The sequence below is a fragment of the Paroedura picta genome, chromosome 7, assembly GCF_049243985.1.
Source record: "Paroedura picta isolate Pp20150507F chromosome 7, Ppicta_v3.0, whole genome shotgun sequence".
Lineage (NCBI taxonomy): Eukaryota > Metazoa > Chordata > Lepidosauria > Squamata > Gekkonidae > Paroedura > Paroedura picta.
Window position 1 is genome coordinate 23,187,249 of NC_135375.1, and position 19,129 is coordinate 23,206,377.

The 19,129-nt window shown below is 43.9% G+C and overlaps 1 protein-coding gene across 2 annotated transcripts in view; it reads left to right on the top strand.

Annotated features, from left to right (window-relative positions):
• The window catches only part of NNT (nicotinamide nucleotide transhydrogenase), a 61,296-nt gene extending 47,200 nt beyond the window's left edge, over positions 1-14,096 (top strand). For both annotated transcript variants that reach the window (XM_077347077.1, XM_077347078.1), the window contains exons 20-22: positions 9,646-9,764; positions 10,937-11,052; positions 12,061-14,096. In XM_077347077.1, coding sequence (XP_077203192.1) covers positions 9,646-9,764; positions 10,937-11,052; positions 12,061-12,204 — 379 coding nt within the window. In that variant the 3' untranslated portion in view covers positions 12,205-14,096. The remainder of the gene's footprint in view (positions 1-9,645; positions 9,765-10,936; positions 11,053-12,060) is intronic.
• The last annotated feature ends 5,033 nt before the right edge of the window (positions 14,097-19,129 follow it).

Sequence of the window (19,129 nt, forward strand, 5' to 3'; positions counted from 1 at the left end):
AGTGGGCCTGGGCTTGACCAGAGCCAGGGCCTTTTTGGCCCTGGCTGCATCCTGATGGAATGAGTTGCCAGCTGAGACCTGGGCCCTTTCAGAACTGTCAGAGTTCCGAAGAGCTTGTAAAAAGAAGCCAAGACTAAGCACCTATTATATTTATGTATTTCTTATATTTAGATACTGCCCTCCTCTGTGGCTCAGGGTGGTTTACATGGAACATGGGGGAAACGTGGAATAATGCAGTATATCTCAGTGACCCTGTCTCAATGAGTAACAACAGTAACAGTGAACAGTGTATAACAACTTCAACATATTAACAGTCCCATGGTTGGTCAGTTCAGGGTGTTTGTTTCATGGGGAGAGGTTCAGGAGGCCCAGTAGATGCTGTCAGTTTTGGTCAATCTCAAACCTCTGGCAGAAGAGCTCTCTTTTTGCAGGCCCTGTGGAATTGTTCTAAGTGTGCATCCAACCTTTGCTTGAAGACTGCCAGTGAGGGGGAGCTCACCACCTCCTTAGGCAGCCTATTCCACTGCCCTGGTTGAGCTTCCTTGGGAACAGGGATCACCAGCAAGTTTGAGATGTTGGAGCATAAGTTCTTTGAGAGATGTTGGCAGAGAGGCAGTTCCTTAGGTACACTGGGCCCAGACTGCTTATGGCCTTGGAATGGGCCCTTCCGCCACCCTGCCTGTTTTCCATCTAAGCCTGGAAGAAATCTTGTTCCATCTGTCCCCAGGTCTTAGTGATGGAGCATATTGGTTTGGTTTTATTGAAGACTATTAAAAAAAATAGAGCCTCTTGTGGTGCAGAGTGGTAAGCAGCAGACATGCTGTCTGAAGCTATGTCCATGAGGTTGGGAGTCCGATCCCAGCAGCTGGCTCAAGGTTGACTCAACCTTCCATCCTTCCAAGGTCAGTAAAATGAGTACCCAGCTTGCTTGCTGGTGGGTAAAGCGGTAATGACTGGGGAAGGCACTGGCAAACCACCCTGTATTGAGTCTGCCATGAAAACAAGGGTCAGACATGACCCAGTGCTTGTACAGGGGATACCTTTACCTTTATTAAAAATGGATAGTTAAATGATTTTATCTTGTATGAGATATTATTGTTGTGAGCCATTCCAAGATTGGTGTCAGTGAGGGGCAGCCTAGAAATAAACATATAATAATAATAGCAGAGCCTAGGAAGTAACTGTGCATGTTATTTACTCCAGGATTCCTCAGTTTTGTAACTAAATCAAGCGAGGGCTGCAGTGTTTGTGTGTGTGTGTTGTTATGTGGAATAGCTTCATTTCTTTTAAACACATCCAGACACAGCATTCAGGGGTTCTGGGGTTTCTGCATCTGTTTCACACAGAGGAACTGCCAGTGGAATAGTTTTGAAGTTGGCGGAGTAGATCTTACAGCTTCTTTCGGCAGGACTTTGCCACAATGGTCACCTAGATGACTCTTAATGAAATAATTCTGTATTTACCATCTGCATCGAGTTTGTTCTCTCACTGTTTTATGGCGTGCCCCTCTGATGCTCATTGAGTACAGATGCTCCCTCTCAGCTCCCTGTTGGCCCGGGGAGTGTCAGGACTCCAGTGCCACATTCTGCATCCAAATGTGACAAACTCGTCCATCTGCCACAGATCAATGCCAATCCGGACTTGATGGGTATCAGTTTATTGAACCCGTGCTGTGCCAAGAAAAGTTGCGTGTGTTGTACTGCCGTCCCGACAGCTCGCCTGATGTCTGGTTCGGAGGCTCTGTTTGTTCTTGAGAAACTTGCCTCTGGCCATAACATGCCCCTGAAGAGGTCACAGATGATGTAATGTGTCAGATTAATGCTTCTGCTGACATTTGAATGTGGGAGAACCTCGGCAAACCCAGCCTGAATAAATGTGTGGAATACAGTGTATTAACTTTGGCATTCGACATAAGGAAAATCTGAATTTGATCAACACCCTGAAGATTCAACCTGCTGTGCGGAAAATACCTACTATATTGCCTTATGACTGGCTTTGTGTGTGTGTGCGCACGTGTGCATGTGCGCATGCTGGTGTGGAAATGTAGGATTCAGTCAACAGAACTTGATGTGGCACATCTGGGAGGGCGGTATAAAAATCTAATAAATAATTTCCCTGAAATACCAAACCCTTGTGTAGGGCTGATTCACATCTAATATCCCATCACAAAATGGGCCAGAGTTGAAATTTGCACTAAAACAAGGAATGGAAGAGGTCAGAGATGAGGATATCCATCCCAGGATAGGTTCATTGTATAAATTATTAAGGTGGATTACCTGAGTTGGATCATAAGAAGTTAATATTTTCTCTCAAAATTCTTAATGGTCTGCCACCTGCTTTGGTCTTGTGGTCAGTGGCTACATGAAGCTGCTTTATACTGATTCTGACTGTTAGGCTGTAAAGGACTGCTATTGTCTACTCTGGCTGGCAGCAGCTGTCCTGGGTCTCAGTTGTGTCTTTTGTAGCATCTGTGTACTTGGTTTTATTGAAAACTGGGGAAGCTATGAATTGGACCTGGGAATTTGTGTATGCAAAGCAGGTTTTCTTACCAGACAGCAATGGTCCCTCCCCTAATGGACAAAGATTTGATTGACTGCGCTTACTTGCAAGTTCACAGTTGAGCCCACCCCTACATCAGTCTGGGAAAGGTGGCCTTATAAGGCAAGCATGTATTCAGAGTCAATCTTCTCTTTCCTCTTTAAAGTGGATTCAGGGACTGAGCCCTGCATGGGTAACAGTTTTTTGTTCCATTTTCTTTGCTCTTCTCTTCCCTCTCTCTCTGTTTGGGAGTTAAGTTGAGCAACAGTTAACAATCCTCCACAACTATCCTTCTGAGTGTATGGGTGTGAATCTAGGTCTCGGACACTCTATTAAATGGACCTTGAATTGGTTGTGTTGTCTTAATAGACTTAAATCCCTGACAGCTTTCTCAAGTTTTTGGTTTTCCTTCTGAGATGGATCTGTGTGTGTTTGTTTTGAGAACTCTGTGTAAACTACTCATGCTCATTTTAATGTCCTGCACAAAATGTTATATGGCTTGTTTGAAATGGAGAGATGTTCCAGTAATGCAAACTTAGAAATGCCACTTAAATTTAGAATTCATGTAGCAGTTGTGATATTACAGGGTCAAGTGTCCTCAATATTTTCCCTTGAGTGCTTAACTGTAGAATGTAAACATTTTAAAAAATAGGCCCCGCTCAACAAAGGCGTAAAGTAAACATCTCAAACCTTGCAAGTCAAAGGTTTAATGGCTTGCAGCCCCAGAACACAACATAATTAACAACTGTTTGTACCACTCCCTTTATTGCTAAGCCCCTGCACCCTAAAAATATGTATTTTTATTTGGACGCTGTAACACATTGCAAAAGTCAACTTCTAGGGCCATCACAGAGAGCTGGAAGAAACTGTAAATCCTTTTCCAATTTTCCTCTTTCCCTGTCTACATGTTGTATTCAAGATGTTGCAGAGTTCTGTTGTTTGGGTTAGAAGAAGGCCATCGCAAGGTTTTTATGTTCTGAAGTTCTGTAGCAAAAGAAGCTGGACTTTTCAACCTGCGTACATTTTGTGTGAGGAAAAAAAAAAGGAAAGGAAAGGAAAAAAGTAAGCTTGGATGGATTTGTTTGTTTAGCAGAATTTTACTTCATTTTGCATAGTGCCTGGGGTAGGGGAGAATCAGAAGCTCTGTATTATCACATCCAAGACTTCAAATGTCTTCAGCAGTTACTCTAATTCAGAGGAGATGGCTATGAAGGTGAAATTGCAAGACCTTGGCTCAGAGATAATGACCCCCAAGTTGTCTAGTCTGAGGAGGCACACTCTCGATCCAGGCAATTTTAGTTGTGGGATGGAGTGTGAGTGGTCAGTAAGGCAGTTTTTAATGACTAACAGTGCTTGCTGCTATAATAGGAGAAGCCTGAGGAGGTGGAACAAGGATCTGAGGTAATTTTCTTCTCCTTCCCGTTCCCCTTCTCACTCAGTGATTCACACCAACACCTTCCTTCCACAACACAGAAAGATAACTTTTGTTGTCTTTCCTTTAGGAAGGCTTATCAGTGTGTTGGATAAAATGAGGAATAACAATTTCTTGGTTATTTATAGCCAGGGATGGCAGAGCTCTGCTTTAAAACACCCTTTCACAAGCACCGTGTTGCTCATCTCTGCCAAAGAAGGAGACAGAAAATTATTTCTTTTTGAACTCCTCTTTAAACCCAAGAACCTCAGACTATCGAAGCAAGGTTTTTTGGGGGGTATTTTCCTCAATCTCCTCACAAGCCCTTAGCCAACTATTTCCCTAAGGGAACACAGATGTCCTGCTCCATCTCTGCCTCTTTATCAGTTCCTGAGCCCCATGTACCAGTCCTATCGAAGTTCTTTTCCTTTACCAGATGAAACCTGACTCCCTCAGTAGTCTCTTAGTTCAGGGGTAGTCAACCTGCGGTCCTCCAGATGTTCATGGACTACAATTCCCATGAGCCCCTGCCAGCGTTTGCTGGCAGGGGCTCATGGGAATTGTAGTCCACGAACATCTGGAGGACCACAGGTTGTCTACCCCTGTCTTAGTAGATTCAGGTGGGCCTGGAACAATAGAACGTAGTGGCACCAGACCTAAATTTTGCCCTGGTCTCTTGATAACTTTTCCTGGTTTTTCTATTGATTCTGCAAGCCCCGCCTGAAGCAATCACAGACTTTTCTTCCATTTACTCTCCTCCTCCCACTTAAAGAGGTTTTACAGCTTCTCATTAGCTTATGTTGCTTAGTAGCTGCCTATTCCTCCTGTAGGTAAGGATTAGCTGGGATGCCCTGGAGGGTGATACTAGAGCACTCCCTTTGCAGTTTTACTGCTTCATACGGCAGATCGGTGGTTCACATTTTGGAAATCTTTCATGCAGCCATTTACCTCCCTGAAAATAGGGAATCGCCATGGGCAAGAAGAACAGAAACAGAAGAAGAGTTCTCCTCAGATGGGGTCTTGTGGAACAAATTCGGACTCCATTGCCTGGTATCCAAAGTAGTGCCCTCTTTTCTACCGCTGCACTCTTTGGAATGTATGAACCAGTCTTTGAATGCCTTACAATGAGGGATCAGAACCCCCCACCTCCACCACAGTGGCAAGGGCCCTCATTCTTCTGGGTTCCCAACAGGGAAGGCTGTGTGGTGTTGGGGGCCCACCCTGTGCCTTCCTTTTAAATGAATGTTTAGTCACAGCTGCAGGTGAGAGCCCCTTGTGGCGCAGGGTGGTAAGGCAGCAGAAATGCTGTCTGAAGCTCTGCCCATGAGGCTGGGAGTTCAATCCCAGCAGCCAGCTCAAGGTTGACTCAGCCTTCCATCCTTCCGAGGTCGGTAAAATGAGTACCCAGCTTGCTGGGGGGTAAATGGTAATGACTGGGGAAGGCACTGGGAAACCACCCCGTATTGAGTCTGCCATGAAAACGCTAGAAACACCCCAGCTTTGCTAATTGGTGACTCATTGGAGTTCAGACCTATTTGGAAGGAACTACTGGGAGCTGTCCCAGGTCCTACTCTGCCTGAGTCAGTCAGTTACCTGGATACCTGTTGAACAAAGTTTGAGTCCAGTGGCACTATTAAGACCCACCTAGTTTTATTCAAGGTATAAGCTTTGGTGTGAATGCGCACTTTGTCTGACACACGTGAGTCAGCTTAGTGTAGTGATTAAGAGTGACAGTTTCTAATCTGGCAAGCCAGGTCTGATCCTGTGCTCCTCCACATGCAAAACCAAAAACCACAAAAGGGAATACAACCCAGCCTTAACAAATAGTCCACATGAGTTCCTCCTCCACATGCTCCCAGCTTGGTGACTTTGAGCTAGTCACAGTCCTGATACATCTGTTTTCACAGAGCAGTCCTGTCACAGCTCTCTCAGCCCCACCTACCTCATGGTGTCTCTGTTGTGGGGAGAGGAAGGGAAGGTGATTGTAAACCGCCTTGAGATTCCTTCGGATAGTGAAAAGTGGGGGTATGAAAATAAACTCTTCTTATATACCTTTAAATAAAACTTTGTTGGTCTAAAAGGTGCCACTGAACTCAAGCTTTGTTCTGCTGCTTTAGACCAACATGGCTACACACCTGAATCTATCTGGATACCTGTTGCTGGACTCCATGCCACATGTTCACATTTTTCTGTACTTCTCAGGCTTTCATCTTTGCTGGAATAGGTAACTGTATTGAGGCCATTCCTTCAACTGCTAGAAGTCCTCCTGAGCTTCTGCTGCTCTATTTCTTAAGATTTCAGCCAAGTGTTCAAACTTGGTGTCAACTGGAAAGGTTAGATGTTTGGTGACCAGCTTTAAAGTGGATATCCTGGTTCCCCAAGGCTGTGTTCAATACCATTTCTGTGCTTGCAAAATAAGCAGGTCCTTGCGGCAGTGATTTTAAGGAACCTTGGGACATATCTGCACAGGTTCTCTTGCTTGGGTGCATTGGGTCTACAAGCAGAGATGACAAGTCTCTTCCATCCCCAAAACCAGGGGTAGTCAACCTGCGGTCCTCCAGATGTCCATGGACTACAATTCCCACGAGCCCCTGCCAGCATTCACTGGCAGGGACTCATGGGAATTGTAGTCCATGGACATCTGGAGGACCACAGGTTGACTAGAAGAAGAAGAAGAGTTGGTTCTTATATGCCTACCCCTGCCCAAAACCACCAAAAAAGTAGTGTGCTTTGGTAATTGGTATTAACATGCAACATTCATCTTGCCCATCTTCACTCCTGTTTTTCTAAATGCTGTAAGCTGATATATTGTGATGCAAGTAACCAAACATCGGCAGACTCTTGGCAAACGCTAGCAGGGGCTCATGGGAATTGTAGTCCATGGACATCTGGAGGACCACAGGTTGACTACCCCTGATTTAAGGGACTTCCTTGCCAGGCTGCTGGGTTGGTAGTGTGCAGGCTGAATTTTTACTTCCAGAGCAGATCCCCAGTTTTAAGTATCGTGCACCTTTAGGGTAGTCAAACAGAGAGAGGTTGTGCTCATTGAACTAAGAAGTTAGGGCAGAGTGACTACACAAACGGATGCCTGGATTTGTCACAGAGGTGCTCACAAGAGAATACTCTCAGTTGCCTTCTCTTCTTCCTACTCTGTTACAAGTAGTAACAATATTAGAAGTGAAATCCTGCCCTTAACATCTCTTTTGGGTAAAGTCCAGACACTGAAACAAATTTATGTACATGTTTTAAGTACTTTGAGCCTAGCTGGGGAGAGCACAAAGTCCAAATTGGCATTGTAATAAGAACTGCTTAAATGTCATTTGTGTTAGAAACATAGGCAAATATTGTTCCTTACCCAAACTTTAGCATGGGCTTCAGCATATATGAGGTCTAATATCTTCTAAACACAGATGGCATTTCAGCAGGGCTTCTGGAAAGAACCAGATATGTTCACGAGGCTTAAGTTACTGAGTCACTGGCTGACTTTTGAAATCTTAAGCTTTGTTATATTGTTACCTATTTATTTTGCTATTCTGCATTGGGATTCTACAACTGGCCTTTGTTAGGATTGCAGTGAGGTCCCCTCTTGAGTATTCTTGGAACTGTTAATAGTTTCTAGATATGTTTTGCAAACAGAGAACTTAATATTTAGATTAGATTTCAGTGTAGCAGGAAGTTATTTGGATGCTTTTATGTCTTAAGCTCAGAGAGTTCATGCAAAATTCCCTCTAACTTACCATGACCTCTCCTCCTTTTGGGCCTTGGAAGCAGGGTTGCTTAATACTAACTGTAAGTTAGCTGCAAACCAGAATTTGCAACCAGGGTTAGAAGGTAGCATGTGCATCCTGCTTTGAAGCCACATTGGTTGGTCTTACTACCAGTGCAGAGTTCATGTTGCACCATGGTTGGCTCCAAAAAAGGAGGAGAGCATCTTTCCCCCGTCACCGAAATATTCGCTCTAAAGAACTTCCAAATCCTGGGTAGCAGATTTGCATAATCCAGATGGCCTGAGCTACAGAAACAGCGTGATTAAGAGATTATTTGGCAAGAGAAGTATGGACTCCACTCTGGAACTCCCTGCCCTTCAATATCTGTATTTATGTCTCATTACAGTTGCTTAACAATGGAAATGACTTATTTTGAGCTATTTTAGTTTCTCCTTGTATCTGTTCATTTTTCCTCTCTGTGTTGTCAAACCCAGATTTTGTATAGCTCTCAGGACCCAAGTAGTTCATAAGTTCCAATCTTACATAGTATTTATGGACACATTCTTACATAGTACTTATACTTCTTGAATTAAAGTTGAATTAATTAATGGAAAGGTTGGTCTGTCTTTTCCTTCCCCCTTCCCACTGGGATGGCTTTACTGATCTTTTGGCAATTACCAAAACTCGATCGGTTCACCTGTTGTGCATTTGAGAGTTGATTCAACGACAATGAAATCCTTACTCCTTGGGACAAAATTTGACATTTTTTAAAGCCCAAAACATTGTGTGTTTTTGAATTCTTTCAAAGAGACATTTCCTTATAATAAACTCTCAGGTGTTTTTGATTTCTGCAGAATGAACCTCAGCATAGGAGAAGGTGGGGTTCGTCTCTTAATCTCTGCAGGGACTTGTGCACTGTGTATAGGTCCCTGGGGCTGGAAAGTTGTGGTTGCTGGATTGTGTTTGTGACTGCTCCTGTGAGGTGTGAAAATATGGCTGTGCTTGGCTTGCAGTCCGTGACTCCAGAAACAAATGCAGCTTTTTTAAAAACAGAAAAACAATATGTTTAAATAAGCAGGCAGGGTGCTAGAATAGCTATTCTGTGAAGGAAATGGCAAGCAAAAATGCTTAAGAGACTAAAGAGTTTCTTAAGAGATGCATGCACCATGCTCCTGTGCATGTACTTATTACTGAGACACATTGCATGTGCTGCTTCCTAATAGCCATTCCTCCAGGGGTAGCTCTTTCAAGGTGGGAACCAGTGACCAACCACAAGCCCTGCCAGGCAAGGGTCTTGTCCATTTTCCTGAAACGGGTGGTGGTCATGGAAGTGGAAGTGCCACATTGGAAAATGATGCTCAGAGAGCCACAGGTGGTTCTTGTGTAACTGAATGAGTGCCACTTGAGCTATGGGGTTGGCCAAACGTGTCATTCTTTCCTGGTTATCGATCTCTACAGTAGCAATCCCCAACATGTGGGCCGCGGACCACATGTGGTCCGTTGACTAATTGGAGGTGGGCCACAAAGGACGCCTTCTCTCCCCCCCCCCGGCCCTTTACTTCATCCCCCCCAGCCCTTTACAACACATTTCGGGTGTCATTGTCTCCCATCACTCCCAGATGGGACTATCTCATTGCAGAGAAACAAGCTCAGGGTTCCCATTGATTTGTCATTGTCATGAGTTAAAATTTCCATGAAAATAAAATGTTCCTTATGTTCATTGTTGTGGCGTGTCTGTATCTTATTTTGAAGGGATGTTTAAACATTACCATAGCGATCAGAGAGCGTTAGGGCAGTGGTTGAGAGTAGAGGAGTAAACTACCCCCCCCCACCGGGCCTCAGTAAAATTGTCAAGCGTTGAGTGGTCCCCGGTGATAAAAAGGTTGGGGGCCACTGCTCTACAGTACTATCAATCGCTATGTTCATGTGATTTTAAAGCACCGTGTTCTCTGGGCGCAAACTTCTTGTCTTTTCTTCCTGCACCCTTAGATTCGGCATTCATCCTGTGGCTGGCCGTATGCCCGGGCAGCTAAACGTGCTCCTTGCAGAAGCTGGAGTCCCCTATGACATTGTCCTTGAAATGGATGAGATCAACCATGACTTTCCAGGTAAGAGAGCTGCATAGACTGCTGTTTTGTGCCCTAGCCCACTTGCCTTAAGTTTTGAACCCCTGAAGCTGCCTTATGCTGAATAAGTTCATAATTGTCTACTCAGACTGGCAGCAGCACTCCTGAATCTTAGTCTGAGGAATTGAACTTCTGTATACCAAGCAGGAATGGGGGACTGGGCTCCAAGATCACTTCAGATGGGGACTGCAGCAAAGAAATTAAAAGACGCTTGCTCCTGGGGAGGAAAGCTATGGCAAATCTAGACAGCATCCTAAAAAGCAGAGACATCACCCTGCCAACTAAAGTGCGTCTGGTCAAGGCAATCTAGTCTAGTCAATTGCAAGTCTTCCCAGTTGCAATGTATGGCTGTGAAAGTTGGACCATAAGGAAGGCCGAGCGTCAAAGAATTGAGGCTGGAGAAGACTCTTGTGAGTCCCTTGGACTGCAAGGTGAACAAACTGGTCAGTCCTAGAGGAGATCAGCCCTGACTGCTCCTTAGAAGGCCACATCCTGAAGATAAAACTGAAATATTTTGGCTACCTCATGAGAAGGAAGGACTCCCTAGAGAAGAGTCTAATGCTGGGAGCGATTGAGGGCAAAAGAAGAAGGGGATGACAGAGAATGAGGTGGATGGATGGAGTCACTGAAGCAGTAGGTGCAAACATAAATGGACTCCGGGGAATGGTAGAGGACAGGAAGGCCTGGGGGATCATTGTCCATGGGGTTGCGATGGGTCGGGCACAACTTTGCACCTTACAACAACAAATACTAATGTATCATAGAGCCACAGCTCCTACCCAAGTTTTCCTTAAATATTTGGTTGTGAATTGTCTTTTCCCCCTCCTTAATAAACAAGGAACTTTCGAGGCCAGAGGCGTCTCTGTCTCTTGCTTTGCTAAATGCTGGTGTTGGAGTTTTCCAGGCTGCTTCTCATTAGTTTTGATGCAGTTGCTTTCTAAGCTGCCAGGAAAAACAGCTAAACTGCTTTTAAGAATTAGTTTTAGGGAAGGGCCCCCCTTGCAAATGTATAGCCACGAAAAGGAATTAAGTAGGGTCTCTTGATACTGCCGCAGCCTAAATTGCTGCTAATGATTAGGATTTGAGTTCTGCTGCTTCTGAATTTTTTTAATCTTCCTTCTTTTTTTGCCATTTATTTATTTCTGTGCCTGCAGAAACAGACTTGGTCCTTGTTATTGGGGCCAATGACACAGTAAACTCAGCTGCCCAGGAAGATCCAAATTCTATCATTGCAGGGATGCCTGTTCTAGAAGTCTGGAAGGCAAAGCAGGTGGGTTCATACAATAGGCCAGCAGAACTTCTGTGTCTTCTCCGTTTGTGTTAAAACTTTTGAGAATAATATCCCCATATGTCTCTGAGTCGGCCTTTGACCAACTTCTCCTCCTGAACGGTTTTGCTTGGCGAAGAAAATCCAGATAGAAAACAGAGGGCATGCATTTCTAGATCTGCAGAACAGTCATGACTCCATAAAATCAGTGTCCAGTAGAGAATTGAGGACTGCTTGGTGAGAATAGCTCTAACAGAGCTATGACTAGCCCAAGATCACCCAGCTGGCTGCATGTGGAGGAATCAGGAATCAAACCCGGTTCTTCAGATTAGCAAGCACTCGAATAAATCTTTGTTGGTCTTAAAGGTGGTACTGGACTCTGATTTTATTGTGCTACTGCAGACCAACACGGCTACCCATTTGAATCGGTTGTGTCTCAGTTCAGGAGCCATCTGTGGCTTTTTGACATGCCATGCTTGGTGCTTCTCAGCCCTGCTCCCAAACATGACACCTTTACTTCCATATAGCCTCTGTGCTGGCACAGTTGACTTGTTCCTTCCACACTGTATATGGTGATTGGTGTTCATTAATGAGCAATAGATCTCAGAACCTAAGCAGGGTTGGCCCTGGTTACTGCTTGGATGAGATACTACCAAGGAAGCCCAGAATTCAAGGCAAGCCACCTCTTGGCTTGAAAATCATACAGGGTCTCACCATATGTTGATGGTGACTTGATGTCTGTCTGTCTTCTGTCTGTCTGTCTGTCTTTCTCATCCCTCATCCAAATGCAGAGAAATAGAACCTGTTGATCAGAGGTTTCATGCATTATTGTATAGTTTACTTATTGAGTACTTGTGTCTATGCATTATAGAACATGGCTGCTACTTCTACACTCTGTTTGTTGGCCTTCTATAGCAACAGGTTGGCCACTGAGCTGGACCATAACAGATTGCTGGACCATTGATCTGGCCAGGAGGACTTCAACTATGTTCTTAACTTTTCTCTTTGCAGGTTATTGTTATGAAGAGATCTCTGGGTGTTGGCTATGCTGCTGTAGACAATCCAATCTTTTACAAGCCCAATACTGCCATGCTTCTAGGGGACGCTAAGAAGACCTGTGACGCCCTGCAGGCCAAAGTGAGAGAGACCTTGTAGAACTTAATGCTTTCTGTTTTAAAGAAAAGCCTGTCCTTTGGCCAGTATGAACAAAAACTCTCCAAGTGTTGTTATACGTTGAGGTTTATAAGATAGTGAAATGAAAGTTCAGAGAGAAGCAAGGGTCCAGAAACAAAGTGAAAAATGTATGTAGTGCACGAGAAGCAACAAAATGGAAGGTCTCACTCTCTTAAGAAGCCACAACCTGGAATAATTCTATTTTTGAATGCAGTGCGTTTCAAAGGAATTCTTTCTTGGAAGCTGCATGTGTAACACAAGGACACTCAGGAATTTGAATGGGGGGGATCTGTCGGTTTAGCATGAAGTGAGACCTCAAAAAAGTTGCTGCCATTTCTTTAGAGTTCTTTGGCTCCTCTTCTTGCCATTGGTTTCAAGTAAACATTGAATCTAATTTGGCTGATTTTTTTTGATTGTCAGATCTTGGACCCCTGGCTGGATATTTAAATTTTGACTGTATTTGTGACCTCTTGAAACCCATCTTTTGGTGGAGAGGGAGGGGGGTGCTTTTAAAATGAGTTTTTATACATTTCATAATCAGTGCGTTAAAATGCTGGAAACGGGCACTTATTTATCGAACATACTTCAGATGCTGGAAAAAGGGATGCAATTTGAGAGTTAATCTGAAATGCTTTTGCAAATAAATCATGTGGACTCTATGGAAACCCAATACACTTTAAGAAAAGAGAAAGATTAATCGATTACTGGTCTTCCTTTTTAAACTGTTGAATATACATATTGGAAGTCTGCAGTTCAGTGGTAAATGGGTTCGCTTTACAGCTTCCAGGGCAGCCTTCTTTATGTTTAGTACACTCAAGTGGAATTCAAATGTTTGACTAATAAAATGAACTTGTCATGTTTTGCCTAATGATGTAGCAACCGTTTGGGGTGACACGGGCAAAACAAATAGCTGTGCTTGTGTTGGGAAGCTGTAACATCTGGGAAAGACAAGACTACTAGGACATGATTAAACTAAGCCCAATGTTTTAATCCCGACTTGACTGTTTGTTAAATCCTGATCCTTATCGGGGACTTTCTAATTTAGTAGCAGATGAAAACTGTCCTTTTAGCTACCTCCTGTTTCTCATATGGCAAGGATCCCATACATTCAAAATCCAGAAGTGGCGGTGGACTAAATCCAGCAATACCCTTCCAAGTCCACTGAACTTTCTCAGTTCCTGCTCATTTCGCCAGGACTTGCATAGAAGCAATGCCCTGATGCATTGTGCTTGGTGGCATGTATCCGACCGTCTGTGGACTTTGTGGGGCAGGATTTCCCCCCCTCCTCCTGCAACTCACTGAGCCCCATGAAGTTTTGTTCTAGGTAGAGGGCTACCAGCAGACCCTTGGGAGCAGCATAGGGCTCAAAGTGTGTGTGCATGTGTGTGTGTGTGTGTGTGGGGGGGGAATCAGCCTCCTCTTCCACAAACAGAAATGCTATCCCATTGGAGGAGCTGTGCAATTGGGTGCATACATGCGTTGAGAAGCCTTGCTGCAAAGGGGAAAGCGCCTAGCAGGTTCTTCCACTGCAAACGGATATTTGAGTCACAGTATTCTAATGTAAGACTTTGGGCAGCTATCTTTTAGTAGGACCTGCTTGGGACCTGAATGTGGTTGCGTGGGCACCATACATTTCTCTGCAGCCTGACTGTTAAATGTGGCCGAAAAGAGGAGCGCCAGCCAAGTTAGTCCTGGAATGCTGAAGGCTGCAGCGTCCAACTGGTTTTTTAAAATGGCTCTCTTTCTTTTTAGTTTGGAGATATCAAGTGGTTTGTAAGTGGACCAGAAGTACCATTGCTAACTGTAGAAATTGTGTTTATATTATGAAACTTGAGAGAATTATTAAAAAAAAATAAAGCTAACAAAATTTTGAAGTTGTCTCGCAGTATTCTTCTGGCTCTCGATTCCTCCCCCCCCCTTGTAAAGTGCAGATGTGGCTTCAGATTACATATTTTTGCATGCAGCTGTGTTACTCAGATCAGTCCCCCTTTGTCAGACCCATCGTATGGATAGTGTCCCATGCACAGGAAACTCTAAAACATGAGTCCAGGTGCAAGAAAGGACCTGAGTTGTACGGAAGGGTCCAAATCTGGTGCAATAAACTTGAGAAGGAAAGATGGGAGACAAGCCTTTACCCAGAAGGTAACTTCATTACCCTATCCAGGATAAGGTAGGGGTGAACTCTAGGAAATAAAGTACGAGACAGCAAGCAATTTCAATACTACCATAGCAGTTTATGCAAAGCGATCCAATAAAAACTGTTCACATATGCACAGTCCTACTTGTTTTGTTGCCTTTAATCTAAATGCTAAATTAAAGTCACCGTTCCTCTCGTGGCCAATCCAGAGCAGATAGAAAGACGTCAAGGGTTAGATTAGGGAAGGAGACTAGAATGGGAGAGAAGATACGTTTGGAAGGTCTGATGGGTTCATTGACATAGGTGCTGGCTCTGGCTGGGAACTTGATTATATGTATGGAGGTCTTGAAATACCTTTTCTGTGGACTCTTGGTGAAATTGCTTGCAGAGAGAATCTGCAACTGTCCTGGTTCAGGGGTGCAGCATCAAGCTTTGTGAAGTATGATGCATACACAGAAGAAGGTATGATGGGACAGCAGGAAGATCTAGCTGTGCAATTAATGGGTTACTTGAGTGCCAGATTCATTTATTTGATGAAGGCTGGGCAGTGGCTTGAAGGGCCTCCCCAGGTCCTGTCATTGGACTACTGGTATTGAGGAAGGCGCTCTGGGATCTTAGGTAACTGTCCTGCAAACCTGAGTCATCGCTTACATCTGTAGATGCAAGGTGCTCTAGAAGGCCGAACAAAAGGATCTTCTGTAGTGTTCAGCCAGTTAAGGTACTATTTTTTTTCAGGATCACCCTAGAGGAACATGGCCTAGAAGAGAGGTGGCCAAACGGTGGTTTTCCAAGTATCCGTGGACTACAATTCCCATGCTGGCAGGGGCTCATGGGAACTGTAGACCATGGACATCTGGAGAGCCGCAGTCTGGCCACCCCCGGCCCAGAACATCCCCCCTCGTTAGTCCATCCTAGCGAAGCAGTCTAGAATGCTCAAAAGGCTGTACACTGTTTCTTAAGTCCAAAAGTGCAGAATGATTTCCACCTGTGGAACACAGTGTTACCTTTCCACACTGCAGCTGCAAATTCCCACCTTAAATGTTCTCTGGGATCCCTGAGGTACAACATTTGGGAGTTGTACCTGGGGCTGGAACAGGAAGGGGGAGTCACAAAAGCTGCACTCTGCATATGGAAATACTGCTGACCATAAAAACGACCATGGTCAGTGTTACTTTTGATACTAATAAAAGATAACCATGAATCTTGATTTGCGTATTGTGAACCGCCCCAAGTCTGCATGCGGGGAGTAGCGGTATATTAACACTGAGTTCTGTCCTCGCCCCACCCCCACCAAAAAAGCTGAATTCTAGAGATTTTTGGTACGGCGGGGGGGGACACTTGGTCATGAAATTGGGGCTACTGTGGGTGGGTGTGAGTTCCTGCATTGTGCAGGGGATTGGACTAGAGCAGGGGTAGTCAACCTGTGGTCCTCCAGATGTTCATGGACTACACTTCCCATGAGCCCCTGCCAGCGTTTGTTGGCAGGGGCTCATGGGAATTGTAGTCCACGGACATCTGGAGGACCACAGGTTGACTACTCCTGGACTAGTGGATCCTGGAGTTCCCTTCCAACTCTACAATTGTTAGGTGTAAGTATTAATTTGCCTTTGGGCAGGAGGTGCTATGTAGGACAGAGCAACAATGGAAGCTAGCTGCTTTCCAATCCCTTGAATGCAAGCTACTGATGGAACAATTGAAATCCTTTCACTGCTACCATCTCTATGTGTTTGTGCATTGATCAGTTTTCTACGACATTCGGAAACTTATGCAGCAAGAATTTGAATGATGGGAACTTTGAGCTGCCCTCTCGTAGATACTGGCGGGGAGCTTAAACATTCGACTCCTGAGAGCTGCTAGTTTTTACTGGCTGTTGTTACAGCAACTGTGGACTGGCAGTAACTAAATTCTTCTGTTCCCAGGGCTGTGATTTGCATGATCCAGCTGGTCTGAAGTCACTTAGAAGAAACAAATAATTGTATTAATTAGAGCTTCAGTCTGCAGGCATGTGATTTGTGCTAAATGAGAGGGCCTTAGTGCCCTATCGCAGCTGGGTCTACAGCTAATAAGCGGTTGGTGTTTTACTACTACTTGTACCCACAAATAACTGAATTGCAAAACAGATTCTCGTAACTAAAATGCACTTTTAAAAGAGGATGGCTTTTCCTCTCGTGCCAACAATCACAAAACCTTTTCTAAAACAGCATATTTTCCTCCACGGGACGGATAATGATGAAGATAAAGGCTCTTAAAAAATAAGGAAAAGTAAACCGACCAATTATTTCTGCTAATTTGTCTCTACTCTTTCCATCCTCCCGTTAGAATTCCACTACAGTTATACCCTCCCAGCAGTCATTTTCTATCACTGGTATATTTCAGTTTCTAAGATATTTGCCCTTATTTGGATTAGCGCTCTGTGTGGGAAACTTTATATGCAGAAGTTTTTGTTAGGGCTTTGTAGATGCCTGGAGTACTTTGTATTCTCCTCTGAGAGAAGAATGGGGAGAATAGAAAGCCTTATAAATACTGTTGGGTTCTGCAGCTCAGAATCTGGTTTAGTGGGAGTCCCTAATGTAGAAGTTGGTGATATCTTAAAGACATTCTATACCTTATGGAGATTAAAGTGTTTGACCAGTGCTCTGAGAGTTTTGTGACTCTTTCAGGGGTAGTCAAACTACAGCCCTCCAGATGTCCATGGACTACAATTCCCATGAGCCCCTGCCAGCATTTGCTGGCAGGGGCTCATGGGAATTATCGTCCATGGACATCTGGAGGGCCACAGTTTGACTACCCCTGCTTCAGTTTCTTGTGTGTGTTTACCTTTGAATAGGTGATAAAACGTTCTTAACCGGTCCCTTATCTCTACCAAGGTAACTTCAAAGCTAGGCTACTGTAACATGCTGTCTGTGAGGCAGTCCTTGAAGGCTTCCTGGAAACTTCAGCTGGTACCGAATGCTACAGCACATCTGCTAGTAGGAACTAAATGGAATGTACATCTGCCAGTTCCAACAGCTGGCTTATTTGCTGCTGGATTCAGTTCAAAGTACTTCATCACCAGGGGCTCTCCTCTCTTCAAGACCACCTCTCTCCATACAACCCTGTGCAGCAACTCTGTTCTTTGAATCGACACCTATTTCAATCAGAGTTGTGTATGCAAAAAGGAGTATGATCTGCTTTGGCTAGAAGGTGTTTTTTTTTTTTTTAACCTGCGGTGGTGCTAACAATATGCATACAATGGCCATTCAGGGGATGTCAGACAGCCCCCCCCCCATCTGACACCACCTTAAAACCTTAACCCTCCTAGATGGCGAATACTAAAACCACACCTCACCCCTGCTCAACAACCTCCCCTGCCCCAGTACCTCAGAAGGATGTTATTTGGGACAATAGGCTACTGCCCTGGCTAAGCTGAGGAGGGGCTCCTGGTCTTAATACCTTGGCCTCAACCAAACACCTGGTGGAAGAGCTCCATCTTGGAGGCCTTGATAGGCTGATGTTCTGCTAAAGCAGCTTCATCAGTTCAATTTTCTGCAGAGTAATTCCCATCGAAGCCTACTGAGATCAGGTTTAGGTTGGAGTAACACTGTGTAGGATTATAATGTCAGAGTTACAATTAACTCTGCGGTACACTTCATGGTATTCCATGACCGTAAGTAGAATAGTTAAGAACAGTTCTATAAAGCTGTTCCATGGTAGAAATCAACCAACCAAATGCGATGATTATAGCTATCTTTCAAGTTCATATTAGAATAGTTTGGACTATTCTCCAAGGAAAAAGAAAGGATGAAAGAAAGAAAAAATACCAGCAACTTTAAAAGATCTGTTAGAACCAGTTTTTGCATACAATGAAGGTTTCCTGCTTTTGGGTCCCCTGTAGTCTTAGATTTTTCTCTTCCCCTTATGGCTACTTTCTTGTTCCTGCTTCTCATTAATTTGGACCTGATATTAATGACCCCAGGCCAAAACTGTGTCATGTGTTAACAATGAGAGGCAATCTTACACACCACTGGGAAAACTGGGTTCATGGTCTTAACGATGTACAACTACCACAGCATAAAACACGAGCCTAAGTTAATTTTGTTTTAATAGCCAAATGCATTTGGCCAGATTTGGGTAAATAATGCCCTACAGGATTCAGCACAAAGCTTACAAGGAAGTTTAGCGGCAATATGCAACCAGGTTATGGGTCTGCCTGTTTTAATTAGCCAAGTGAAAAGCAGTACGCTAGACGTACACACTTGTGGTCTGTGGAAATGTCATATTATGTATTCATTTTTCTCTCTGAGTATTCTGCAGCTGTCATGATGCCTTCTTTCCTTCACCCACAAAAATATACAAAATGAAGGTTAAATTAAGATGGAGTGTACAAGGCACACGCACAAAAAGAGACTAAAATTCTACATCCAGGCAATCCAAATGTAATAATAAACAAAACAAAGCTTTAATGCATAATTTGTCCTGTTTTGCATATCCTTTCCTTTGCATAAATTATTCGAATTTAGTTTGCATAAATTATTCTAATTTTACTAGTCATGGGAAGAATAATGAAACTGAAGCCCCACCTCAATTTCTGACATATATGTTTTACCCAAACACTTTAAATCTTGCCTTCACAGTCATAAGCACTAAAACTGCCTTTCTCAATTTTTTAACCATTGAGAATGCACTGAAACATTTTTCAGGCAATGAGAAACCCCTGAAGTGGAACAATGGCATAGAATCACCAGAGCCTATATGGTCATATAACCTGATAAATGTTTTAAAAATTGAAAA